Source organism: Poecile atricapillus, chromosome 18 (genome assembly GCF_030490865.1).
Source record: "Poecile atricapillus isolate bPoeAtr1 chromosome 18, bPoeAtr1.hap1, whole genome shotgun sequence".
NCBI lineage: Eukaryota > Metazoa > Chordata > Aves > Passeriformes > Paridae > Poecile > Poecile atricapillus.
In genome coordinates, this window is record NC_081266.1 from 9,640,437 (window position 1) to 9,668,420 (window position 27,984).

At 37.8% G+C, this 27,984-nt stretch overlaps 1 protein-coding gene across 1 annotated transcript in view; it reads right to left on the minus strand.

The window, feature by feature from the left end:
- Window positions 1–4,379: 4,379 nt before the first annotated feature.
- The window catches only part of LOC131586091 (1-phosphatidylinositol 4,5-bisphosphate phosphodiesterase zeta-1-like), a 46,136-nt gene continuing 22,531 nt past the window's right edge, over window positions 4,380–27,984 (minus strand). The window contains exons 4-12 of the mRNA XM_058852831.1: window positions 26,179–26,281; window positions 25,964–25,978; window positions 24,421–24,449; window positions 23,762–23,918; window positions 21,718–21,834; window positions 12,619–12,791; window positions 9,586–9,718; window positions 7,892–8,041; window positions 4,380–4,465 (exon numbers count right to left, since the gene is read on the minus strand). Coding sequence (XP_058708814.1) covers window positions 4,380–4,465; window positions 7,892–8,041; window positions 9,586–9,718; window positions 12,619–12,791; window positions 21,718–21,834; window positions 23,762–23,918; window positions 24,421–24,449; window positions 25,964–25,978; window positions 26,179–26,281 — 963 coding nt within the window. The remainder of the gene's footprint in view (window positions 4,466–7,891; window positions 8,042–9,585; window positions 9,719–12,618; window positions 12,792–21,717; window positions 21,835–23,761; window positions 23,919–24,420; window positions 24,450–25,963; window positions 25,979–26,178; window positions 26,282–27,984) is intronic.

Consider the following 27,984-nt stretch of genomic DNA (forward strand, 5'->3'; position numbering starts at 1 on the left):
GAAAGCTTTAATGTCCTTAATCAAAACGGAGAGCCTTCTTCCCAGATGCTCAATCTTTTTCACTGGGAAGTGCTAATCACAGTGGGGACATATGGTTCCACTGAACTTGGCCCCTTCCAACCCGATGCCTGTGCTTTAGCAGCTCTGCTCCTCCATATGTGATGTCATTCTGGATGCATTTTTTTGTCCAAGGCTGGTAGACTGAGGCAGAAGCCGCCCCAGGGAAGCAAAACTACTAAAAATATAAGTCAGCTGTCTCTTAAGTTAGTTGCTGTCCAAAACACCGTGTACAGAAATGTAGTAGCCTTTTTTATGAGTTCATAAGTTTTTATTAAAGCCAAATGGCTGGAAGGAAGCTGTATATTAATTTCCTTCTTTGTTCCAGACTGAGAAAAATCTGAAATGTGCTTCTCTTGGGTATTTTTGATTCTAGTTTTGTACTTCTATTGCTTATGACTGCCTACAGCAAATTATCAACCTTGCAAAACTGCTTTTTATGTTTGATTTTTACTCGGGTGTGAGAGTGAAGATGTGAAAGTCCAGGAGGGCTGACAATAAAATGAGTTACAGCAAATGTTGTGGAGCTGCTTTTAGCAAACAAATCCTTCTTTTCTCTTGTGCCTGTGTTTGGATTTTGGAATTTGTAGCACTCATAGCAGTTAATGTTATATTGCATTAAGAAATGGTGGTAGAGAAGAGGAGAAGGAACACAGAAAAGTGGAATGCAGTGTAAAGAGAAAAGGAAGGCAGAGCAGCCCCAGCCAGTCTGATGAAAGGGGAGGAGGGGAACTGCACCAGGAGCCACGGCTGCTCCCTCCAGCACCATGCATCAAAACTGCCTTGGATTAATTACCAAATCTAGGAACTGTGCCATGGCTACCTATGGAGAAGCAACTGTCCCTCATTTGTGATTAAAATGTCATTAGACTCCTGTAGGTCAACAGTGTTTCTCTTTTTGCAGCCAGCAATAGTTGAATTCCAGCCCTAACTGTCCCACTGATTTGCTGCATGGCCACATATAACTCACCTCCATCGGATCTGTCTGTGTAAAAGGCAGGCAAATATTCTCACAGCACAATCATTTCAGGATTTAACTGTTCCCAAATTCTGGAACGTGTCATTTGTTTTATCCACACCCTTATTCAGCTTTCTCCAGACATTTCTTCTGTCCCTACATCCTGATAATAATCCTTACTCCAGCTGAATTTGCAATACCATTTTAGAAACAGTTTACTGGGAGAATTTGAAAACCACCTACCCTGCACTGCAAAAGTCTGTCATTGCTCAAAGATGAAAGCCTATTTTTGGCCAAAGATTGAAAGTTGCTCATTACCCCAGTTCAGTTTCTTAACATTTACAGCTGATATGTGTAGGTTTTGGTGATTTAAAGCAACAGCTGGTACCTTTAATACATTGGCAAAGAAACAAGGCAGCTTTCTTTGATAGCATTAGCATCACCTCAGCATCAGATCACAGACTTACTCTAAATTATATTCTGCTTACTGTGCCTGTCCTTGCTTTTCAGATTTTCTTCATCATCTCACTTTTATTTTGGTGAGGAAAAGAGAAGCTGTGGAATCTGTAATTCATGGGCAATCTGGCAAATTAGGCACAGTAAACATGAAAACCAAAAAGCACCAGGTGCAAATTTCATGACAGCCATCCCAATCTATTATTTCCAAAGGCTTCTAAATGGAAAAGGGAATTTTAACCCCCTGGTAAGACCTTTCTTGGTGTCCTGTTGGTGCTTTCTGTGAGGATCGCCTGGTGTCCTGTCCATTCCATGAATGCAATTGCAAGTGGAAATACAGAGAGGGTTTATCAGTCCAGCCCACAGAGGTCCAAGCCAGAGGGGCTCAGTCTGCCTCTCCTTTCCCTCAGCAGTGCCATAGGTAACAGCCTGCATTCAGATTCCATGGAAAATCCAAGCAGGCAAATGACTTTAAGGCAGTTTCAGTTTTCCATTCTCCTGAAGTGAGAGAATGTCGCCACGTTTGCTTTTTAAATGGCATAGAGAGATTAAAATTTAAAGCATTTTTCCACTGCAAGTGAAATAGCAAAAACATTTCCAGCCATACCAATTTTAGATTAAATGAGCTTCTCTTAAGCAAACTTACCTTTCAGGCCCGCTCTGAGAGCATTTTCCTTCATATTTTTATCAGCCCACATGCAGTTTGCTCAACAGTTTTTGATTAATGCAGGGACTGAAGCATGGGAATTTGTTCTAAGTGCAATTTATTCTTGTTAGGCTATTGCTCCAGATTATTTGGGGTTTTTTTAAAATTCAGAAACTACACCATTATAATTTCATACTTTATCCCTGTGTGTTCTCACAATATTAAGGTAATTTAAAAGCTATTTTAAATCTATAGACATTAATAATTGTTTAAGACATGCTAAACTACCATCTCATTTATTTGGAGAAGTATCAACAGCACATCTGGAGTATCAGATATATCTAAATTTAGTAACTTCCATTTGCTCAACTGGGTCCAATCTTTCCCAGTTTTCACAGGGAAAATTATGAATACTGATTTTTTTTTTTTCTCAAGCATTGTTCAAGACAGGTTTCAAATTTATTTTAAAATGGTAATCAGATTTCATGAGCTTAAGCTCGTGATTCTAAGGTAGAATCTCTTTATATAAACTAGATAAGGTCAAATGTATTTCTGAGGTAAATTCACTAAGTTAAGTGAATTTGGCTCATGGTTAATAGCTTACTATTCTGGATGGAAGTTTAAAGCAATTATCACAAAGTTGGATTAATCATCATCCTATTTGAAGTGCTTTGCCTGTCAAATAGATTAACAAACTTGTATTTTTTTTTCTATTTCACTATATATTATTGCAGATTGTATATGACAGAGTCCCAGAGCTCCAAGGCCGTGTACTGAAGCTTGTTGTGAAAAGCAAAGGAACATTTGTGGGAGCTGTTAACATTCAGCTGAGCAGTGTCCAGTTCAATGAAGAAAAGTGGTACTCCCTGGGAAACAGTGTAATTTAAATGCTCTCCGAGATGATTCAATTATTTGCCCACTCACTAATGTTTCTTTATCCCATTTCCCACGGTACATTTTGTCTCAGTTGCCCTTGAGAATAGGCAGTCATCTGCTGAGCACATATCCTAACATTTCATAATGCTGTTGTCTTAAATGTGCTACCATGTTCCTGCCACAGATTCCTGACAGCGTGAGTTTAAGGAATCACGTGCTAAGGACTTGTAGCAATATGCAGAAGTTCTTATGACAGCAATGAAGGGCTTGGTTTTGTTAATATTAAATAGTACAGTAAAAATACTAAATTCTCAGTGTGTGGGGCCGCATTCTTTGCCCATTAATTCCACTGATGGTGTTGAAACAATGCTGGTAATGATGTAATTTATCATCATTGCATGTGATGAGTTCACCAGAGGACCATGGGATGGTTCCCTGACAATACATTTCCCTGCAGATGTCCAGCAAATTTCATATTAAATCTTATCCAATCAATACTTTGGGTTTTTTAAAGAATGTTAGAAGTTTTGATACAATGTCACATTTAATCCAGGACATTAATTTGTCAACAATATGTATCATTGTTTCTTTTATTCTGACATCCAAGAGGCAGATATAACTGGTCATTTGTGTGAAGAGAGGAGGGAGAAGCTGATGTTCATGAATAAAGAGATTATATTGAGTGTGAGCTTTCAGGGGGGATTTATTTAAGCTCATGATGCCACAGATATTTGTTCAGCAGTCTTCCCACATTGCACTCCTATGCTGCATAAGGGGTTCAAGTCAATACATGCATTGAATAGACTTAGAGCTATAAATATATATTTATATATTAAATAATTAACATGAGTGGTTCCTTTAAGTTCACAGATGCTAATTATGATCATTTTCATGACCCTCCTCTAGACTCTCTCCAAAAGATCAACCTCTTTCTTGTGTTGGAGGCCCCAAAGCTAAATGCAACTTCCCAAGTGGGACCTCCTGAGAGCAGACTAGGAGGGTAAAATCACCTCCCTCAACGCTGATTTTGATAGCAGATGTGGGCTATGTTTCCACTTTTTCCATCAGTGGGAACTTCCCCAACCTGCCCTGACTTCCCAAGTGAGGGATCGCGGCTCAGGCCAGTTTCCTCAGGACCTGTGGATGTTTCTCATCACGTCCCATGGACCTGTGCACCTCAAGGCTCCTTAGGTTTTCTCAGACCCAGTCTTCTCCTACAGAAAAACAGCAGTAGGGCCAAGGACAGCAGCCCTTATTTGGGATACCCCCTCCATAATATTCCCTCTGGCTTCACAAAATCATTGTGAATGTGCCTCTCTGGGAATCAGGCCACTGGGGCTGTTGCAAAGCCACAGATGTTATTTTAATGATTTCTTCTGCAGAATATCATCGATAACATGAAACATGAATAAAGAGTGATGCAGGTTCCAGCTTGATGCCTTCTTTGGATATCAATGGAATGTTACGGTAACCTGTAAATATAATGACACCTTTATTAGTGTATTAACCACAAGCACAAATATTATGATGGAGTGTTTTTATGATCACCAATGCAAACAAGGCATAATTTATGATTCTGTAAGTAGCTCTTTAAAATAAAATGAAATTATACTAGAACTGAATATCATTTGTGCTGGTTTTTCTCATTTATATATATATATAGTATTTCAATTCTGGTATTTTTGGTGTCAGAGTGAAAAAGCCCAGTGTTTTGCAGGATGTGATATTTTTTCAAATGGAAGACTTTCAGCCCAGTGATATTTAAACATGGGCAAACTTACATTGTAACATCCCAGGTTATGTGCTGCACACATTGTTTTGAGAGCAAATGAAAGAACTTGTGAATCAGCAGTGATAGCACCTACAGAACGGTGCTGCAGCAGCCATGCACTGTGCAGCTGAGGCAGAAAAAAGTGAAGTGTAAGACTTTCTACCATGACTTCTTAAAAAGTTAATTTCATATGAGTAATTCACTTTATCAGAGATAGGTCATGCCATCATGAAGCTACGTGTTCATCTGGTTGTTGAAGCATTTGGAAAAGCCATAGTTCTCAATTTCAAACATAATTCACTTACCTGCTTAGAAAACAAAACAACTTTTTCTTAAAAATCCCGGCCTGTACTGCTTTATATGACTAAATGTCCCTTATTTAATAACAAGTGACAATGTCACTTATGGTTAAAAAGAATTCTGTATTTTTTCTATGTATATATGTAAATAATTCCAGCTATTTAAGTAAGTCTGTTTTGTAGAAGTATCCATGTTCTGAACAATAGTTTTCAAAATCCCTCTTTAGGTGTGTGTGGATGCCTGTGGAGTCTTTGGGAGCCACATTTACCTGGGTTTGGAATTTCTTGCTTCTTTCATACAGAATCATAGAATTGTTTAGATTGGAAAAGAGCTCTAAGATCATCAAGTCCAGCCTTTGACTGAACACCTCCTTGTGAACCAGGGCATGGCACTGAGTGCCACATCCAATTGTTTCTTGAGCACCTTCAGAGATGGTGGTTCCACCTCCTGTCTGAGCAGCTCTTTCTAATAATGGACAACCCTACCAGTGACAAAATTCTCCCTGATGTCCAACTGAACCTTCCCTGGCACAGCTTGAGCCATTTCCCCTTGTTCTGTCACACTACACATAAGTTCCTCTGGTATTTAAGGTTCAGATTCTAGGCAGCAAATATTAAAGCTGGTTGTAGGCAATTTACATTTGAGATCAGTTTTTAAGGCATGCACACAATATGTGGAAGGCTTGGTTGATTTCCTATCCAAAGATACACTTCAAAGACTAAGACTAATTTCTGAAGACTTGTGTTCTAGCCCCTACCTACAGAAGATTCTACAAAGTTTCCTGAGAGAAGTAAAACTTCTTTTTTGTTATTGAAATTGCCCCAATTTGCATTAAATGATTAACTACTCTTGGATCCCATGATAATAGAGTTAAAAATTGAGTTCCTGTCCTGTATTAGTATTCACCATGGCAGATTCATTGGCACAGGGACTGTAAGAGAGGACTCCCCCCTCCTATTTGCCTTTAACCACCCAGGTAGAGAATTTTTCTCAATTTCAGCCCCTCTGAGTATAGCTACAGAATCACTACATGGAAAATCAAATTCTGCTGCAGCTGGACAGCGAGCATTCCTCCCCAGTGGAGTCTACAGGTAGTTGGGAGTCTGCTGCTGGGGAAAGGAAGGCAGTGTGGATATAGATTTGAATCCTTTCAAAAGAAAATGCAGAGGAGGGAGGAAATGGCACAACTTTGCCCCTCTGGCTGTCAAAGAAAATAAAAGATGTAAGCACTGCTCAGCTTTTGGAAGCAACTTGCCCTCAGGGAAACCTCAGGGATATGAATCCTAGGGACCTGGGGACAGTCCTGTAGTACAGATTTAAGCAATTGGAATGCTGAAGACTAAGACTGAAATCCATGCTCACTCTCCAGCATATTAGGCAGTTCTTGCCTTGTCTTCTGCTTGTTGTGACTCCCTCTGCAAGAACATTATTTTCCTATTTCACTGTTTAGAGAGTACTTGGGTACCTAAAGCAAAACCATCGTTCCAGACCTGCTTTCAGAGATCTCAATGTTAAGCATTGCAATGAATGCTTGTAATAAATTTTGAAATTATTTATCACTTTACCTCTTAGAAGCATTTTATTTATGGCCTCTGGGCATTCTGATAGCAAATTACTTTTTTTATATTGTGTTAAGTGGGGATTGGGGTAATTTGTTTGGCATCATTTATAATTTTTGTACCTAGACTCACTCCCTAGAATTTTAATTATTGCACTGAAAATGTTTCTTCAGAAATCTACTGCTCTTACTTTTCCAAAATATGAATCCCTCATTTGTAACCAAAATTATAAAGACATTAAGCCTCACTGAAAATTTGTATCTAAAAAAGCCTCAATCAATAATTTTGCAAGTACTTGTAAGCAGCAGTGCCTGATATTTGAATTTGTCTCAGATATTGCGAATTGTTAGGTTGAGTGTTCTTTCATTATCCTGAAGTATACAAATAAAAGGAAACGAAAAGGTTATCAGTGTAAAAATTCATGTTGTAGAAAAACAACTGAGCTCTAAGAGTAATGTCATTTTTCTTGTATAACTCCTCAGCCTCAACTAAGAATCACAAGCAGCTTTATGACTTCCAAACATGAGGGAAAAAAAATGCACCATTTAAAATCCTGTTAAGCTTAATAAAAAAGGTGTGGTGCCTGTTGCCAGCTCCAGTGTTTTGCCTTGCCGTCTTTATTCACTAATAAAAGCTGTTTGTTTTGTCAGAAATGGCTTTGGAAAGCCAGTGTAGTAAACAGCCATTTTACATAAGCCTTTCTCCTTGGCCTATTGGCTTCTGTGTCTGCTCTTTATGAGCAGCCTTTTCATTACAAAAGTTCCAGGAACTCTACTGGCTTAACAAAAGAAACTCCAGCAAGAAAAATACCATGAATATTTTGCCCTATTTTTAACCATTGTGCTCCACTCTGAAAAGTTGCAGATAGGTTACCTGAGGGGGTTTTGGTGGTTGATTTTGTTTTAATTTGGTATTGGGTTTTGAACTTATCTAAGTGCACAAAACCACTGTCTTCATAGCAGCTCTGACTAGTCTCACTTCTTGCAATGAATTAAAATACCACCTGGGCAGTTTCCATCTAGAATGGAACACTGCAGTGGGAAGAATCACCTGCCATTAATATTGTTCTGATTTCAACATCATGGATTTGCATTCAGAGAATATGTTTATTTCAAAAACAGAGAGTGCCATTTATTCATTTTGTTACAAAATCGTGCTCTAGAAAATAAACATAGTGCTGAAGTCTCTCAATGCTACAGTAACAAAAAAAGCCTGGAATGTTGCAGATTTTTTTGAGCTGTTATAGGTGGTTGACATAAAAATATTACCTGTATTCAGGCTCATCACAGGTAAAGTGTACTGGCCAAGGAATTCGTTGTTACACAGAGAAATCTCATCCTGAACGCAGAAGCGTATCATTGCCAGTTCTGGAACTTGGATGTTAAAAGAGAATGTTTCATTCCATTTAGGGCTCAAAGCTAATTAAAGGAGAAAAGAAACAGGATTAAAATATGATTTCTTTTTTTTCTACTCTATAACTAAGCTGCTATCACTAGTTTGAACTGGTAAAGAGTTTCTTTTACCCTAGGTATCTGTGCCCATTTAAACAAATAACTAAACTCCCACTGACTGTAGTGGGGCAAAAGCCTAAGATAGTTGGTGTCATCCCTTAAAAGAGAGAAAAATGAGACAAGGATAGCCAGGTTAAGAACTTCTGCTCAGCTTAAATTTTCCTATAGCCATACCAGTTTCATGCTTTTGTCAAAGTTTCTCCTTTCACAGTGTTGGAAATGAATAAATTCAGGTAGTAGAACGTTCACTTGACCAGAAATACAAAAAGAGAATGTGGAACAGGAGGGGTTTGCCTGGTCTTTAGCAATGTTCATACAGGGAAAAGAAATTCAGGGGCTGATTTTAAACAGCAGCTATCTATAAAAAAGAAAAAGGAAGCATAGAAGACAGAGGCACAGACAAAATGAGATCACAGAAAGCTTGTAGTCTGAGACATCAAGAAGATCTGTATTATAAAGATAAGGGAGTGCTCACAGACAGCTACAAAGAGTACACACTTCACCTGTCAAGCAATTAAGGGATTACTCCTACCAGAGACTTCAAATGAGACGAGTGATGAAGTTACAGCAATTTCTTAAGAAAACCTCGTCATTAAGTTAAGTGGTTAAGGCTGGGATAGGGTTAACTTTCTTCATGTCAACCCCTATGGTGCTGCATTTTGGATTTTTGACTCAAACAGCACTGACTACACCCCAGTGTTTGAGCTATTGCTGAACAGGGCTTCCACAGTGTCGAGATTTCTGTCTTTCTCACTGCAGAGCAGCCTCCCCATCCCAGTGAGGGGGCTGGGGGTACCCAGGAAGTTGGGAGGAGGCACAAGTGGTACAGCTGACCCCAGCTGGCCAAGGGGATGTTCCTTACAAATGGTGTCATGCTCACAGCTGGGGGGAAGGAGGAAGGGAGGGCATTCAGAATTGCAGTGTCTGTCTTCCCAAGTAACCTCAGAGCTCCAAAATGAAGCCTTGTTTCCCTGGGAATGGCTCTACACCTGCCTGCCCATGGGAAGTGGTGAATGAATTCCTTATTTTGCTTTGCTTGTGTGGGCAGCTTTTGCTTTATCTATCAAACTGTCTTCTTCTCTACCCGAGGGTTTTCTCATTTTGGCCTTTCCAGCCCTCTTCCCATCCAACTAGAGGAGAACAAGCAAGCAGCTCTTTGGAGCTGAGCTGCTGTCCAGGATGAGCCCACAGCAGTGTGCAAAAAAAAAAAATTCCACCTTCCTTTAGAAAGGGGGAGTGCTCCCAGCTGTGTGTTTGTGCTTCCTTAATCTATCAGTCTAGAAACATGGCACACACAGCATGAACTTCTGCTACAGATTTTGTGCCAGGAAATCCTAGTCTAGAGAGAAATAATTGCATTTTCTATAACTCCTTGGGATGCAAAGTTGGTGTTTCCTTATAAAATGTTGTTGTGCTTTGTTCACAGCCTCGAGGAGCAGACTGATGCTCACCATTGCTTCTTACAATACTAGATTTCTTTCTTGTTTGGTCCTCTGGTACACCATAGATTTCTATCTGCACTATGGGGTCAGCTTTGTTTGTCCTTGAGATGCTGCTGGGTGGTAACTGATGGCCACTGATCAGCTGGAAAATTAAAGTTATATTGAAATAACTGTAAGAACGAACTAATTCACCACAGCCATATAGTCACCATAATAGAAATAGCTTTCAAAAGAAATTACTTTAAGTATATGCCAGTCATAAACTGGTGTAATAAACACAGTGGAATCAAGAATATGGTGCTTCCTATCTAATTTACTTATATATATATATATTTTTTTTTTTTAGAAATATTGTGGTATAGGAGCATGTTTTAACTAGATCAGATTGGTCTGAGCCCAGTCCAAACTGACCTTGAATGGTTAGAGGGATGGGATACACATAACCTCTCTGGGCTGCCTGTGCCAGTGTTTCACCACCCTCTTTATAAATAAATAAATATATAGATAAATAAATAACTGAAATAATATTTTAAACAATAATTTTCAGGTTTTTTTATTCAATAGCTATACATAAAAATTATATTTTGCTACTGTACAAAATAATCCTATTGGAATCAGCCTACAGTGATTTTTACATTTTCTGCTATCGAGCTCATGAATTCCAATCTGTGTGGAGTGGATCAGCATCAAGACCCACCGTGACATCAGCATTGTGCTACAGGGTATATGTAGCAGACTGCCTCACCTGTGCCTCATCTCTTGCACAGTGTTCCTTAGTATTAGACAAAAACTCTTCATTCAGTGAGCTTCCTGATGTGTTTTGACCAAAATTTCCAAAAACAGGAAATTTTGTCTCAGACTGCCCTGTAATCTGGCACCCAGACTAAGACAGGATTTATGAAAGTCACAACTTTGTCTGCTTTTTATCTATATTTCAGGGTAGCTAGGAAAGAGTCAACATCTGTGCAGTAATCAGCCTTTTAGGAATCAGTATATAACATGTATTGAGAGAGATATACAAGCCTGAAAGCCCAGGTGAAAGATATGACTCCCAATCCTGGTCTCAGGCCTAAGCATCATAAGAGATTCTTATTCCCCTGTCAACCACCCCAAAAATCAAAACCCACAAATCCCACACTTTGCTTTGATATTTTCCAGTGCTTGTAGCACCTTGCCCCCAGAGAAGTTCTAGCCTGAAATACTGAAGAGCAGTGGCTTGGCAAACACTGATGCTCTTTCTTCCTAAGGAATAGCTGCTGCCTTCACCAGGAATCTTTGCAATCACTGATGGGCTGCCCACTAAGGACATGGGAGATTCCTTGCCATTTCCTGAGGGCCATTGCCAAGGCCTGCATGACCCACTGCTAGACCTAGCCTAAGCCTCCCCTGGCATGGGAAAAGAGTGAGTTCTTTCAAGCACACCATGACCCAAATCCATAAATCAAATCAATTTTTGACATCCAAGGTGAAGCAGACATACAGAGTGATGTAAAAATTTAGGAAGCACCTTGAACATCCCTATTTCTGCTTCAAAGGCTCTATGCCTCTTGATGGGAATTGTGGCACATTGGGTTAAGGATAAGGAATTCAGTAACATCAGGCCCTATGTGATTTTTCTATTCTTCATTCGTTCATTCATTCATTCGTTCAGAGAGATTTGCCCTTTAGATGTTTTCTATCTTTGCTTTCTGTTGTCATTTCTGCATTCATCTGGTTAGTAACTTTTTCAGCAGAAGCTGCTTTTCCTTTGACTCCTGCTCCAAATTGCTTTTGTCTTCAACCACAATTTCCTGGTTTTTGCTGCTGGCTATGAATGGGGCTCTCTGTGCCCTTCATTCCCTCAGCCAGTGGGATGCCATTGCCTCTCTGCAGCCCGCACTATCCAGCCTGAAGTCTCAGTCTAAAGTCCTCAATCTTAAACACAGCCTTTCTCTTCTCCAGCTCCTTCCAAACTCAGACACTTCCTCTGCATTGACAATGGTTTTGCCTGTCTCCTGCATTACAATTCAGGGTTTCTCCTCATCCTAATTCCAGCTTCATACAAATTAGGGCTAAAATAAGTGATGTATTTGCCTGGCTGCCTGAAATCATCCAGCAATGTCTATTCACAATTGGTATGCTCACTGTCAGGACACTAGAATGTTCTTGATTAGGTGCGTGCATTATGTAAGTATTTTATAATTGTCACTAACTATTGTTTTATCTCTGCTATTTATTACTCTGAAAGAAACAAAATAGCAATTACACACTAATTATATGCTAATTAAATAGCATTTATGCAAGTGGTATTCTGTGTAATCAGAAATATTACTTTTTCATTGGGAAAAGGGACTTTTCTAATTAGTGAACAATTATAACAAATCTACTTGACCTCAAAATAAAGGCCTTATCTAATCATTTATTTGTAAATGGCATGCATTTCAAGTATTTTTGGGAAGTCAATCACATTATAATTTGGGAGAAGTAGAAATAATTCAAAGACTTATTAATTCATCCCTCCTTTCACCCTTATTTATACCATTTAAGGATTATAAATAGTCTTTTATATATGCATAGAAAGATAATGAGACTTAAAAGAAGCATAAAGCTTCCTATCTTATCTTTAAAAATTTCCATTTGTCAATTAACATTATAATAGTACAGGTGGTATTATTGATAGTGAAAGAAATAACACCCAAAGTGCACATTTGAATTCTGTGCTTTCAGTTCAGCTTCCACATGCACAATTGTCTGGCCCCTTTTTCAGCTACATTATTTATATTTATTTGTACAGCATCCTTAAAAATCATGTATTTTTACAGTCTCCTGGAGGCTCTGAACCCCTACATATTTTTAGCAAGCATAAGTGAAATACAGATGGGAAAGCACCCAAGCAGCAGTTGATACTCTGTGAGAGTTTTACCATCTTGTTGAAAACATTAGTTCCCAACAAACAGGAATAGGAATAAAATGGGGAAAAAAATTAGATAATAATTGCATCTGAAATACATAAAATTTGCTTTCCCATTTTCATGGAACAAAACAACACTTCAGTCATCTTACCCTTATTGACAGAGACATTGGTTTGCTGTATCCTCCCACATTTCGGGGTGTAAATGTGGTATTGCGATCCCTCAAGAATACAGGTTTCAGCACATAGCCACAACCACCATTGTCCAGGAATTTTCCATCTTGCAATTCCATTTGTGTTCCCGGTGTTTGGAAGTTTAAGGCCACTGTAAAATTATATCAGTATTGATTTTAGTGAATTAGATTTGATAACATTTTATTAAAAAAAGTTAAAAAAAATTTCAAATGAGCTTAAGATATCTACATCTTTCAATTCATATGTAGGATCCTGTTATTTCCCTTAAATTAAGTGATACTCAATAACGAATTATTTGTGCACAAAAACAGTACACTCTTTAGAACTGCACCCTCTTTTAAGAACTAATCTATAGATCTTTTTTACATTGCTATACCTCTCTTCCCTTTTCTTTCTAAATTAGACCTTGGAGAATATGAAATAAGAGATCCTTCTCTCTGCAAGAACTGAATTCACATCCTAGTTTCTCTACAGCAGCAAGACCCTGCACTCCAAACCTGCTATCAAAGATCTGGTGCAGAAGTCAAAACCTCAGGATTGTATCTAACCTTAGTTATGGTGCAGAATTCATCACAAAAACATCTCACCCAGAAGATTAAGAAGCTTTAGTTTAGTTAGAATACTCAGTGAAAATACATATAAATTTATAGAACTAGAAGCAATTTTAAAAGTGTTCTTAAATTTATGTGAGCACACACTCTCTTGGAGCTTAATCCTCAAGTACTGGTGATTATTCTAAGAATACACCTGACAGATTTTTTCCTTTCCTTGGCAGTTCAAAACATTTTCAGTTTGCTGCAGCACCAATAATAAAATATCACACTTCTCATCAACAGGATATTGTAATTCATGAGATAAAGCCAACATTGAAATAGACCTGTTTAATGAAATTTCCCCCTATTCCAGTGCAATGGAGCTTCTTGTCACATTCCAAATAGAAAATGCAGAAGTCAAATCAGCAATGAATTATGACATTATGAACCCATGACATGTGTTAAACAGAGAATGATAAGAAGTCATTTACTTAAAAGGATGGTTTGGTAGGAATGAAAAAAGAAGACTTTAAGCAGTTCAAGTGACTCATAATAATTCATAAAGAGGACCTTATTACATTTTCCTGGGAGATAATATGAATGCATTGAATGAACATTTGACATAATGCAAAAATCCTTATTGCAAGTGGAAAACACACAAAATTGTTTTCACTGCAAAAATTACTCGTTCCTTCACTGCTTTGATGATCATTTTAAAATATTCTGAAGCAAACAACACAAATAGGAATGAAGCAGCTGGTACAATGGACCTGATATTTATAATATGATATATAAACACATGTTTTTGGTGGGGTTACTTCTGAAGAGCTCTGGTTCCGTAGTCTCAAAACCAATTAATGGGTGGAATACATGAAGTGCTCCCAGAGTGCATCATCTGTTTAATCTGAAAGAAATCCCATCTGTGCTAGCTAAAATTGCTCTGCATCATGAACCAACATGCAGCAAGTAGGAATAACTGGAAACCCTGTCTAGAAAAACCTCAAACAAAACAAAAAAAGCCTCCAAAACAAAACACAACATGCACTCCTGCTTTGATCTAAGTGTTAATGTAAAGACATGATTTTATGTTAATATACACAGGAATTTTGTTTTACCTTTAACAACAGAAACCAAACTTCAGAGTGTTCATATTGCCCATTGCCCACCATTGCCTTTTTTAAACAGGGTTGGTATTTTCTTGGTATGGTTTTGGCAGCGGTTCAAACTTTTCTCTTTATGACTCAACCCATCATCCAGAAACAGCCCCAAATTTGGTGCTATATGATGCTTGTATATTTTAATGCACTGAATCAAGCTGTGCAGAGGATGCTACAGGAGCTGCAACCCTGTGGCCCCTGGAAGTCTGAACTACAGATAAGCCAGGATCTCTCACTCCTCAGGTGAGTCCTAGGCCACACTTTCAGGATACGTGGGTTTAAAAGTGCAACTGAAATTAGGCACATCGAACAGTCAGCTTCAAATAGCAGCTTCCACATGATGAACCAAATTACATGATTGCACATAATGAGACTATTGCTAAATTTACCAAGCTTTATAGGCGACTAAGCAGGAAAATCTGATGTAACAACAGCAACAAGCAAACGAGAATACTTTATATTTTATCACATTAGGAAAATTACTTTTGCAACACAAGTGAAGGGCAATGTTATTATGGGTTGATATCTCTAAACATCAGCACTGTGTTTTCACTTAATTTAATTTGACCTTAAGAACAAGTTAAGAAACGCATGGAACAGTAGTTTTAATTTACTTACTGGTTTCTTTGTATTGCAAGTTTTAAGGTGATTAAGCAAATGTGAGATTTTGTGTCATATTCTCTGAGATGCAAACCTCTACTAAAACTGTTTACAGGGCTCATAGCTGCTTGGAGCCTCCCAGGGCACTACTTTATGGTGCATTGATGTACAATTTTTCTTTTTAATCAGGTGCAGTATAGCCCTAACACTTCTTGAGAAATGGCAAGGATCATAAACTAAAAGCTATGCCCAGCAGCTTGGGCTGAGCAATATCTTTCTGCAAACAATCCTGAACTTCTACCCAGTGTTTCATTTTAGCTTTGGTGAATTCAAGAGCAGAACTGTTCAATAATATTCTTTGTACTTTTGTTTTATGAAACAGTATAAATATAATGCATGTATGAAGAGAGATTTAAACTGACAGTTTATTTTGGAAAGAAACCCAAATGAGCTTGCAATGAAACCATCTGAGCAGTACATAATCTTAATGCATGGTTTTCATGGGGAAGTAAAGGCATCTGAAGTTGAACACGGTGTACATTAAATTTTCTCCTCAGTCCTTTCATTAAGCACCAGAAGAATTTTAATATTGACATCAAAATCAAAGCAGCACAGCAAAACATGGGCTTGGGGAACAACCTGAGCAAAGCAATTCTTCACTGTGATTCCTGCACCTAAAACAGATTTAACTATTCCTAGAACCATGAGGCTAAATCCCCTTCAGATCAGAGTATTGAATACTCAAATCATCTTGCAAAGTACCAAAGCTGCCATGGCAGTCCCAGTAAGCCCCAGGTGTAAATAACTTCATATGGCAAACTGAGGTTAGGAAATAGACTAGCTCCAAAAAATGAGCCAATCCATAATACACAGAAGAATATTATTTTTGACCCCAAACCTCTGTATCACAAGCAGTTAACTGAAGTCAGTTCCACCACTAATTGCAGAACTAAAGACACTCTAAATATTCATACACAGCACCTTCTATAGGTGCCACCATTCAAGACATAATTGATTTGTGGACTAAAAGCAAAAGCTTTGTAAAACCAAAATGAGAATTGTGACTGTGATTTGAAGGCATTGAGGAAAACTGCACATCTTTTGATCCTGCCTCTCATTAATATTCCCAGTGGGACTTTTAAATTGTAATTTTTTATTTTTTGTTCTTTGCTTGCTGGTTCTATCAGCTACATCACAACCATAAGGTTTAATGCATTTTCCCATTTAAATGGGAAGATTTTAAAATAGATAAGGACACATTTGTCACCATTTTTTCTTGAAATGAGTTACTTAATTGCATTTTATGCCATTTAAAAATGCATCTCAAAATGTATCAATTTTATGCCCTTTCAAAAAAACTCATATTCAGAAAGCACTCACAGTGCCAATGTTCCTATCCCCATGGTTTACCTCACTCATTTGAATCTAAAGAGATGTAATAGATCACACTTTTATCAGCCTTCTTGTCTTGCTCTCAGCTCTTTCCAGTTGTCTGTGCTCTTAAAGTGGGCCACTCACAATGAATGCAACAAAAATCTGTGCCTCAGATATCCCAAATCTGAGCTGAATTCCACCCAGCCTGGGAAATGCTATTGCAAACAGGAGCGTATCCTAATGCTCTGGAATGTTGCCATTGGTTATGAGATGATCAATGTGATTGGATTTGAAGCCACTGCTTTCATTCCACACCAGCACTCCAAGCTGGGCACAGACTGTCTAGGCTTTCTTCTCACATGCAGGTCACAGCTGCACTCAATCCATCACTGCCCAAATTTACAGAAATATTTCAGAAGTCCAGGAAAGATGGAGCGAGACTATTTACAGGGGCATAACAGGACAGGGGGGAAGAGCTTCAAAGTGAAAGAGAATAAACCCGTGAAGAGGTGAGACCCCACACAAACTTTATGAGCAAGGACTTTGGTCTACTAGACCAAAAATAAAGAAAAAAAACCTCTTTTTTTTCTACCAGAAAAAAAATAAAATATATAATGATTGATTTTCCTACAACACTGAGCAAGCTTATATGGACAATATACATTTTGGCATAAAAAGTATCACCTCTCTTCCTGGCAAAAAAAAAATCAGTAAAACTGTATTTTTTCTCTTCCCTAACAGACTCCAAATTATATTAATCTTAATGATAACTTCTGGCTTTATTTTTCACCTGCACATTTTGAAATGGTTGTTTTCACTCTACAGAAGCTTGATTTATGGCTTACAATGTGAGGGATTCTGCCGTAGGAAGAGGGACTGCTCCTCTGAGAGCTGAATAAATGCATAACTGCATGACATAACATCCTTAAAATGTGCAGTCAGTCTTTTTTGTATGGTCTTTGGGCCAGTTTAATACTGTGGCTCTAAAGACACTGTCATTAGAAATGTGAAGAATCCAGTCACACAGTTCATAACTGCTGACATTGCTCCTACTTCATTTCAAGTGGTCCTACTGGAAAAGAGATGTCAGGTGATTAAGAGTCCTCCATTGTCCAAGTAAATCTGCAAAGGGTTTAAGTAGAGATTCTCTCTTGTGAGATTCTCATGGGAAAAGTACCTAAAGCATTTCTGATAAATTATCAGATCTGAAAATCTAAATTGATTTTTGCTGTCTAATTAATGTGTCAGTCTGAAAGTCACACTTCAGTGTAAGTCTGAGTATTTTTGGTTGTCATTTGACCAATTTTACACCTGAAATGTTTCCAAAATAATTTTTAAAATTTACTTAACTTGTGATTCTTGGCAGAAAAGTGAATATTATCAGCTTCCCTCTCCTGTTTTAGTCTGGAGTCACTGACAAGTTTTAGAACAAGATCAGCAACTACTTCAGAAACAATTGTGTTCCTGCAATTTTTTCCCATCTTCCTTTAAAATTTATTAGACTTCACATAAATTATTTACTATTCTATTGGTTGTCTGCAGTGAAGACAGCTGGAAAAACTGATAAAATGGAATTTCAATGTTTCTTTGCTTTAAAGTGAAATTCCAGTATCTATGACACACACCAAAAACTGCCTAAAAAGAAGCAGAATAGCCCAAGAGCTTTTTCATAAACCTGGCAGTAGAAGCATTTCTGCAGAAGAGACATAAAACCTTCATTCAAAACCACTCCCAGCATTTGGAGCCATTCCAAAGGAAAGTTGAGTGCATTTGGAGAGCTTCAGATGTTGAATCATATTATCCCACCTATCTTGCAGGTGTCTACACCTGAATTAGCAGTACCACTTCACTCTTTGTGAAGACTAAATCAGTGAAATTCAAGGGAAAACATTAAAAAAAAAAATTAGTCCTCTAGGTTTCACTTCCTAAGGAGGCATTTCTGGACTATTAAAACCAGTAGAAGAGAGCAATAATATAGTTATTGACACAGAACCCAAGCAGGGTCAGGTTTGAGTCATTTTAATTTCCACAGGTGAGGCATACCAAGATCAAAATTAGTTGGTTTCTTTTCCCTTGGTTGCTTCAGAGGTTAAAATCAGAACTAGTTAGAGAGCTCCTTATCACTCCTCTTTTCATGCATCATTTTTTACCATATTTTGTCATATTATTGCACACAAGACTGAACCACAAAACAGATGTGACAAAATTGCCAAGCTGCATTTCAGTGTCACAGTCCAAAATAAAACCTACAGAAAGTAAAAAACCCATCATACAAGTACAACTTTCACAGCAGCATATAAATTTATGCACACCCCAAAAAGCACATATGAGATATTCTGAAATAAAATTCTCTACCTACAACACCATGGTTTTCTCCTGTAAGTTATGGCATGTTTTGGTCATTCCTGCAGAGTGCTTTGGTACATGTAGAACATTTCCAAATGCCACATTCAAAAGGTTATTTAAGTCTTTTTTTATTATGATTTTCACCAAGGCTTTCTTTCATTTTGGATTTTTGTTGTTTTTTTCAGTCTATATAAAACAACTGATATCAGTTTATTTAAATAAATGTCCTGAATTTTATTTCCCTGCATAAATCTTTCCATTTCATTTTATTTCCTAAATAAAAAGGAGACATGGATACATCAAACCAGTTCTTTCCAGTGCCTCACTGCAGTTGTATGCAGGAGGCATACTAATTTTCACAGACTATGAAAAGTGAGGGTTTTTCTCCATAAGACCTCTTTTTTCCCAAAACCTCCTGTTCTTATGAGTCTCAATTTTCAGAGAGTGGACAGGGAGTACACAGTGATATCCAAAAGCTATTTTGTGGAAACTCTGTACTTTTTACTGAGCTTTTTAACTTGCCTTCCTCTGGAAATTAGGTTTACACAATTACATGTCTTGTCCTCAGCCCCAAAAAGTCTTGAGCCTGTTGGACCATTTCATCCTGCTTTAGCTGAGTGCCAGGCTGCTCCAAGTTAATATGTTCCAAGCAATTCAGAGAAAATTGCTGGCAAGGTACAGAAGAAAGCACTGTTTTGAGTCAATCACTAAGGGAAGTGAAGGAGTAACTCAGTTCTCATAATTACAAGATGCAGAGGCCTGGAAGGCAGTGTTATGTGTAGGTTTGAACAAAACCTAATATATTTTCTTTGCCCAGCCAGAAAGGTTATGGATGTTAAAGGAATGTAAGCTTGCAGGTGTGGGGAGGAGAAGGGAGTTAAGAAGGGGAATAGGTGGCAAAGAGAAATCCAAGAGTCCTTTGAAGAGTTTCAGGGAATTGCAAAAGGGATCTAGAGGATTCACTTCTGTGCATGGGGTGTAAAGCACAAAGGCAGGCAGACAGGAGGGGTGTGTGAATTATACAGACATGGGGCAGATATAAAAATCAAAAGTCTGTGTTAAATCAGTGAAAGGACATCAGCAGAAGATTCACTGAGATACCCTCACTTTGGGAGTTGCATTGTGAAGAGCTGCTATATTTCTGCCAAACAGCTATCTAAAGCAGATTAGGGAATAAATAGATCTAACATAGCTTGGAAATAATGTATGTGGAGAATTGTTTTTAATCAGCCTATTCCCATGTGAAAAATAGAGGGGTTTTTAAGTGAAGATGCAAATGAAGTGACCAAGAGGGCAAATCTAACCACTTCCTGCAGATTTTTAATTCTTCCAGGAAGGGGCCCAAACCCCCTATGCACCAAAAGTCATATGTTTTGCATATTAATGTTAGACTGACTTCTCATTAAGGCACACTCTGAGTAAACAGCCAGTGTAGTAATTTTGAAAGATTTTGGCGCTGTCTGTGATCTAACAAATGGTTATCCTTTGCAGAGATAAGTGTGGAGATTCACAGGCTAGAAAGAAAACTAGTAAATTGCAGTATGATAAGACTGGGAGATTAATTCAATTTTAAATTAAGGACCTCTGGCGAGTGCTTTCTCTAAGAATGAAACAAACTTCCTAGTTTTTAATGGCAATGTATAGTTTAGATAGCAATGATAGCACACAGGGAGGGCAGCACCCCAGGTAAATAATCCAGACATGGCACTAAGTGTGGATGAACCACAAGGACACAACATAATCAAACCAATTTCACACAGTATGGTGATGAGAAGATACTTGGATAGTCCAGCACAAGTCCAAATCTGTACTGCAAATAAGCATTTATGAGGACATAGAAGCAAGTCAAATTTATACTAAATAGTAATTTTTGTACTCCTTATGTAGTTATGTAAAATAACAGTCAGGATGGAGAAAGTAACTTGTCACAGAAGATATATGGAGAGCTGAGAAAGGAAACAAGTGGAAAAGGAAGGCTGGAACAAGGGTGACATAAGCTCCAGGGCCCTACAGACAGAATGAAATCTGTGCCTGTCCTTGGATGAGTGTGTATTTCAACATAACAAGGTGAATCCACACCTTTCACCTCTCAAAACCGAGAGCCTAAGGCAAAGTGCCCCGCTCACCCCACAGTCTCCCTCAGGTGGCCTTGGCAAAGACTCAAAGACAGAATATATACCTGGGTACAAAAACTATTCTGCTCTACTTTACCTAGGGCTGAAGAAAATTTAGCAGGCAAACATAGAAATATGTTCTGGAACTGAGAATCTTTTAAACTGAAGAATAAACACGTGAAGGTAAGATGGTCTCTAAAGCCATTAAAAAGGACAAAATGCTTACAGGTGAGAGGTTTTCCAAAGCCTGCTGGGTACAGAAGTCATGCCATGCTTATTTTGAAAAAATTCAAATAAATAACTTTCAATGAAGAAGCAGAAGTTACCACTTTTTTTGTTGCCCAGGAAACGAATATGTTTTGTACTGGAAATTAAAATTCTACATGTATGTTCATCTGAATAAAGACTGGAGACTCCCAGCAGCTCCCAGCTGTCTCTGGATGTTGTGCTGACCAGGAATGTTTGAGTGCTGCCTTGTGTAGCATATCCTGTTCTGGGAATTTTTGGCACTACTATCAATTGTTGTGCTCACATCTGCACCTAAGCAAGTCACAGAGTGCCACTGAAAACCCACAGACCCTTCAGAAGAAACTTGCATTGCTGAGTAACGGAAACTTAAAAATGCTGAGCTTGTTATTAGTGATTTTCTTAATATCCAATTCAAAGAGGTAGTTTAAAGAGATTAATAAAATAGAATAAATGGAATATCTGGGATAGAAAACAGCTATTTAACACAAAGTGATATTTACAAATTCTAGTGAGAAAAAACTGGTGGAATATGTGGGTTGAAGGAAAATTTTATACAACAAAAATTAAAATAATGCCACTGGGGGAAAATTACGTAACCTACATAACACCAAAATACTATAGGAAGCAAGAAACTCCTTTATCTGTAAAGCCTAGAATGCAATAGTTTCTGCAAGGATACATACCCATCTGACACCCTACATTCCAGAACTCCTGAGGATTATAATTTGACGAGCTCATTCTTGTTCCCTTGGGGTAAATTCTTGTAATAAATCTTGTAGTATGTGAAATAAACTCTTTAGCTGATAAACAGAAGGATAAAATCTTGGTAAGAAAACCTTTGTTATTAAAGAAATCCTATTTGAACAAATAATAAAAATACAGTAATTTGATCCAGCAATTTTTTTACACAATATTATGCCAATTTATTCTATTTTAACATCATTTTATTTTGAAATTTATTCATTTGTTCATTTAATAATTAATTTTTAAACCTTAATATTTTGTGTGTACTTGAATCTGACAGTATTCCTGTATAAAGAAATATATATTCCTTTGTAAGAAGTTCATTATCCAAAAACCATCCCTTCACTGAAATATTCTGTTTCTTCACCTTTTTGCAGGGTAAGCTTATGATTTCTACACTAAAGCCCACTGTATTCTCATGGGAAACTGAGACACAGGAAACTGCACAAAAGTTTCCCCCTTCTATAATAGCTCAAAATGAAAAAAAAAGGGAAAAAAAATCATCTTTAGATGATCTTGGCTTGTTTGTTGTTTGGAGGTTTAAATAAAATGGCTAAATAATATTAGGACCAGGGAAGAGCACGTTTTCAAAAGCCACTGAAATTCTTGTTATATAAGCCTCAGAAGATAACTATCATGTACATTGTTTTTCCTTCTGCTGGCAGTGTTCCCTCCTTTCTCATATGTAAGCATTGACTGCAGGGATGTGGGAAACTTCAGATGACTTCTATCTGCACGATTCCTTTTTAGTGATTAAACAAAAATCTACATTTCCAGGGTCATCTCTCTGATCTCCATTTTCCTCTCACCTCATTTTTTGTTTGTTTAGCGGTTTTGTTTGGTAGAGTTTGGTTTGCTTTGTTGTTTGGGGGTGGTTTTATTGAGGGGGAGGAGAGGTTCTAGAGCTACTTTTCTATCTCCTAGAGTGCTGGAGGAACCAGAGAGAGGACTCAGTGGCTGGAAAATCCTACTTTGTGACACTGTTCAGCATCATTCACCTCGCCAGCTGTTGCCCTGAAAACTAAAACCTGATAATGTTTTCATAGTTTTAGTTACTTTCCCATGGAAGTTCTATAAACAGAAGTTGTTTATCACATTCCTTCTAAGAAACATCTTTTGATGGACGTTTCACACGACCAGTGTGCTTGGGAAGGTGTAATTTAATTATCCAATCCCTGGTCATTGTTGAGAATCTATAAATACTGGGGTCAGAAAATAAAGTTCCTTCTTTCCTGTTCTACCACTGGAAAGTGTTCATGTGAATCATTTTGTGTCCTTTAGCAACAGCCAGCCACTGAATCACCTCCACAAAGTGAGTGGGCATGTGGCAGCCTTCATTGTCATTGTCACTGTCATGCTCGGTGATCTCTGCTTTTAACGCTCCCTCGGGGCTCTCTGCAGGCAGCTGGAGCTCAAACAGCAGAGGCTGCACCAAATGGAGCTGCTCCAGCCCAGAATGGTTTGGATAATTCAGTTTGGCTGGGATGGAAGGTCTGCTCCAGTGGAGCAAGCTGCCTGCTCTGGGGTTTATCCATCCCATTAATGAGGACTCTCTTATCTGCACTTGTCACCAAAGCCAGGCGACTGCCGAGCCAACTCCGCTCAGTTCTCAGCCCAGACATGGGGGTGGGGAGGGAGGTAGTGAAATTTATTCCACGCTTTTTCAAGTGCTGACTGCAATTCCTAAATTACTTGATGCAGAAAACAATGAATCGAAAGGCAGACGTACATTTTTTAGACTGTGTTAATATTTGTTCTTACAAAAATACACGGAATTAAAGCAAAGTTGAATTTCAGTTTTCCTCCCAAAGCCAACAGAAATAAAAATATTATGCAAAGGACATATCTAAAACAGTGTTATACAAAGAACCAAATAAAATCAGACAGCAGGTGTTTCATGAAATTTTAACCCTTCAATGCCTAAGCAGTGAAGCAATCATAGCACCAATGTAACTTTTAACTGATTGACTCCAAAGAAATTACCTGAAGATCTTAAAAGTTTTCGTGCTGCACTCTCTCCAATTGAATTATTTTCATAACACTGCTGATGCTGCAGGGAATGCTCAAAGCTCACAAACTTCTGAGATTTGGTATAAACCACGAGGTCTGACAATGCAAGGGCAATCTTTCCCTTTCTCACCTAAACATCATCAGATGAATAATGGAATAAAAAAGTCACAATGATGAGTATTTCATTATTATTAATATTAATAATTCAGAGAAACAATCATTTTGGATGCATAAAGCATGAAAAAACGTCTCAGTTAATGAATCTAATAAATATGACCTTTAATAGTGAGATCTGATCTGCTGAGAGAAAATTGAGGTTATTGTGCCCACGTTTATCACAGCAATCATAGGGTGAGTGGAGAGATCCTTCCTAGCAGAATGTTCTTCTCGATAGCTTTACAGTTTTCCTGCTCCTAAGAGTGGTTTGCAAATAATATAATTTTTCATGGCTTTTAATGTTGCTCCTTAAAAATATACCTCCAACTTTCTATTCATAAATATATAAAGTACTAGAAAAGACCAACAGAATAAACTCATCTATAAAATGTAGAATAACAGGAAAATATTACATTGCGCCAAGAAAATTAATCAAAGGCCTATTCCTTTAAGCATTGCCCTGAAGTTAGGAAAACTCTTTTCTTCTTGATTAAGGTTGAAAGTTCTCTCACCAAAATCTTAATTTAGTCTTGCTCAATTACCAAAATAAGCCAAAGTGACTGAAATTTTACCAGGATCTTCTCTCTTACAGAGAAGCACTGTGTGACCACTTCATTTTCCTCAGCATAACTTCTGAGCTAATTGGGGGCAGTAGCCAGCAGAGAGCTGCTGATGCTAATCATGTTTACATTCCATTAAAGCTTTTGAAGGCAAATTCTCATCCCACAAAATAATAGAGATTGCCTGCTCATGGCTCTTAAACTATGCAACGTTCAAGTGCATTAATTATTCTGGGGCTATGTCCCATGAGGACACCAGGAGTCTACTGCCATGGAAATCCTGAAAAATACAACTCTGGAGGCAGGCAAAGCCAGCAGCATCACTGGGGTATCTTGGCTGTGGATTCAAATGCTCTCCCACCCTCCCATAAAGCAATACAGTGGGACATCAAGGCAAATATTCCAACAGAGTGGGACCCTGGAAACCACTTTCTCTTCTGCCTGGGAAACATGAGCAGATCCTTTTTGTTGCTGCTGTTTAAGAGTCTGTGGAATTCATTCTAGTCTGTTACATGGTCCTACAAATATTCTTGAAACCTATTGTCTAGAGAGCTGGTCCTTCCTGGTCAGAGTCCATCCTTCCTCAGAATTTTTCCTTACTATTTCTCCATGTCAGTTGGAATGAGAAAGAAGAAAAAAACTTTCAAATCATATAAAAAAAAAGAGACACTGCTTCTCAGCGAGAGTGCTGGGCTCTGAGGAGCACTGCTGGTTTAGCCACATTCAGGCAATCAGAGCATGATGTGCAAGAGTGACTGGGTACACCAGGTGCTGCCTGACATCCTAAAAAAGCTGAACAAGGCAGTTTCAACCTTGATGAAGCAACAGATTTTCCGTGGTAGAGAATTATAGTTGGTTAAAAAAACTAAGTTCAATTTGACTTTCAAACACCAAATTTTTACACTTTTTTCAGAAATAAAGTTAAGTCTCTGCATGATAAATCTAAAAACACCTCTTCAGCTCCAGGTGCTGAAAAATGTTCCAGCACAACCAGGAATGTGCACCTAATTTAATGCAAAAAAATCCAGAACTGAAGAAAATAGGAGACTTTATCTATCTTAAAAATAGACTGGAAGACCTGGGGAAGAAATGGTTAACTCTGCCTGTTGTCATCAGGTACTGCTGTAAGTGTTCTCTATACATAGTTCCAGGAGAGCCATGGCACCAACAAAACACATCTTAAATCTACTTTGGGACCGAGAGCCTGGGACAAGCACAAGTTTTGAGAGAGGAAAATGTTGAAGTTCAAGATGGGAGCACAGGAAGGGGTTGATTTTGAGTTGGGTACTAAAATGTGGTCCAGTCTGACTTTTCTTATAAGAGTAGGAAAACTCTGAAACCTCGAGCTAAAAAATGTAATTTCCAAATGCACTGATCTTAGTAATTTTAAAGTTTTCTCTTTAAATTTTAAATTAAATTTAAAATATAAATTATTTTAAAATAACTTATTTATAACAACTTTTCAGTTTAGTCTCTATTTTAAGATAATCGAGTTTCTTTAAAAAAAAAAATCTGTGTGTTCTCTATATTCAATTGCAGCAAAAGTTACCTTTGGTTTTTTTTGAGGTGGGGGTGAAAGTCTATGATCTCTTCTTCTTCTGGTGGGACTCCTTGATGGCTGAAGAGGTAACGTGTCATGTGCGTCGTCATCCTCAGACTCAGATTCAGAGTCACTCAGTTCCTCTGTCTCACCACCATATTCAGCATCCATCCTGAGCAGACCTTCCTCAATTGTTCCAACTTTTTTATTTTTTATCAGAACTTTGAATTTTAATGCCTATAGAAAAGAGGTTGAACAATAGTAACTAGAATTACTTAGGTTTTCATCTCTTGGTGTTATTTAACCAATCTTCAAAGTTGTTTATTAAATATAATGATGTGAGGTTGCAAAATGAATTAAAATAGAGTGAGGCAGAAGCCAAAGCCAAAGAAACCAAACAGAATCTGGGGATCAATGTACACAACAGAATGAGCCTATCTAACACCATGACAGGAAAAAAGGCTCTCTTCCACAGGAACCCAGATGCTGAAACTATGAAAAGATAAAAGTAGAAAGCTAAGTAAGAGCCAAAAGTGATAGCCAGGCAAGACATAGAAGGTATATTTTTTTACTTATTTTTTTACTTCTATTTTAAGCCTAAATGTACTTCTATGTGTATATACACACTTAAAGATGTGTCTGCTATTCATTTGGAATGTTTTCATCTATCACTAAGCCTGCAGGAAATTTGTTATTTGATTAATGCCTTTGTGCATATCTCTCTGGTGTACCAAATGAAAACTTTTGTTTATAACTTGTGTTATTTTACAGTAGAACCTTATGCTGGTCTTACCTGGCCAGGGAAACAAAAGTTTGGTGATTTTGCCTAAGCAGTTTCTCTATTTTTAAATAGACGTGTATCAACCTCCATAATATGTAATGTAGAGGGAGAAAAACATCATTGAATTATATTGATTCTAACAGCATGGCTTTCATCTATGGAACAGAATCCTATGAGTATATATTTCACTTCAATTTACAAAACTATATTAATAGTAAAGCTTCTATTATGCAGCAGTACATCTGTGCACAGGAGCTGTCAGGGAGTAACAGGACTTACTGTCACTCTTGAATAAAGTGATCCACAACAATGTTCTTTGAATTTCCTATGCTCTAGTGGAAAGGAAGATTACACTACTGGGAGTGTGGCGGGAAGAGGGAACAAAAAAATTCACAATAAATGAAAGGTAACTGAAATGCTGTGTTTTAAGGTATCCACGAAGTAAATATGAAAGGTATGGATAACAGAAATATATAAAGCCAAAGTTTTTTAGTAGAAACCAGAGCCATAGGCAAGGATAGAGACATTCCATTTATTTCCATTGCAAGCTCCATTGCTCATAATCCCCCTATCGCTTCAGATCTCGTGTTGGTAGTTTGCCAGGGTGCCAGTGGAATGAGACATCCTATGCCCAATATCTATCAATGCCATGCTGCTGGAAGTTTTGATTAGTCTCTCTGCACTGGTGACTCAGGATAAGGATGCCCTTTAACATTGCCTTCATTTCTTATTAATGCACTCTTTTTTTTATTTTTCTCTGGTATTTTTAGAAGAGTTTTAATATGATTAATGCTACTCATGTTTTTTAAGAGTTCTGAATTTTGCTTTGCATGTTCACATTTCCCAGTATCTAAAAGCAATTCTATCCACTTTTGATCTTGTATTTTGTTATTCATGGGAAGACTTCATTCTACAAATAAAAAAAAAATAAAATAAAATAAAAAAAGACCTGGTATACAAGGGAAGAAAAAACTATCTATGGTTACATTACTGCCTCCTATATGCAAACATAACTTTAAGTAAAAAAAGACAATAGTGTGTGTGTGTAATGATATAAAAATGGGTCATGGTGTCAATCAGTCTCTAAAATTCTGTTTGCGAGCTGTTAGCAAAAACATAAACATCCTGAGGTAGGAGAAGTTTTTTAAGGTTTGCTTTG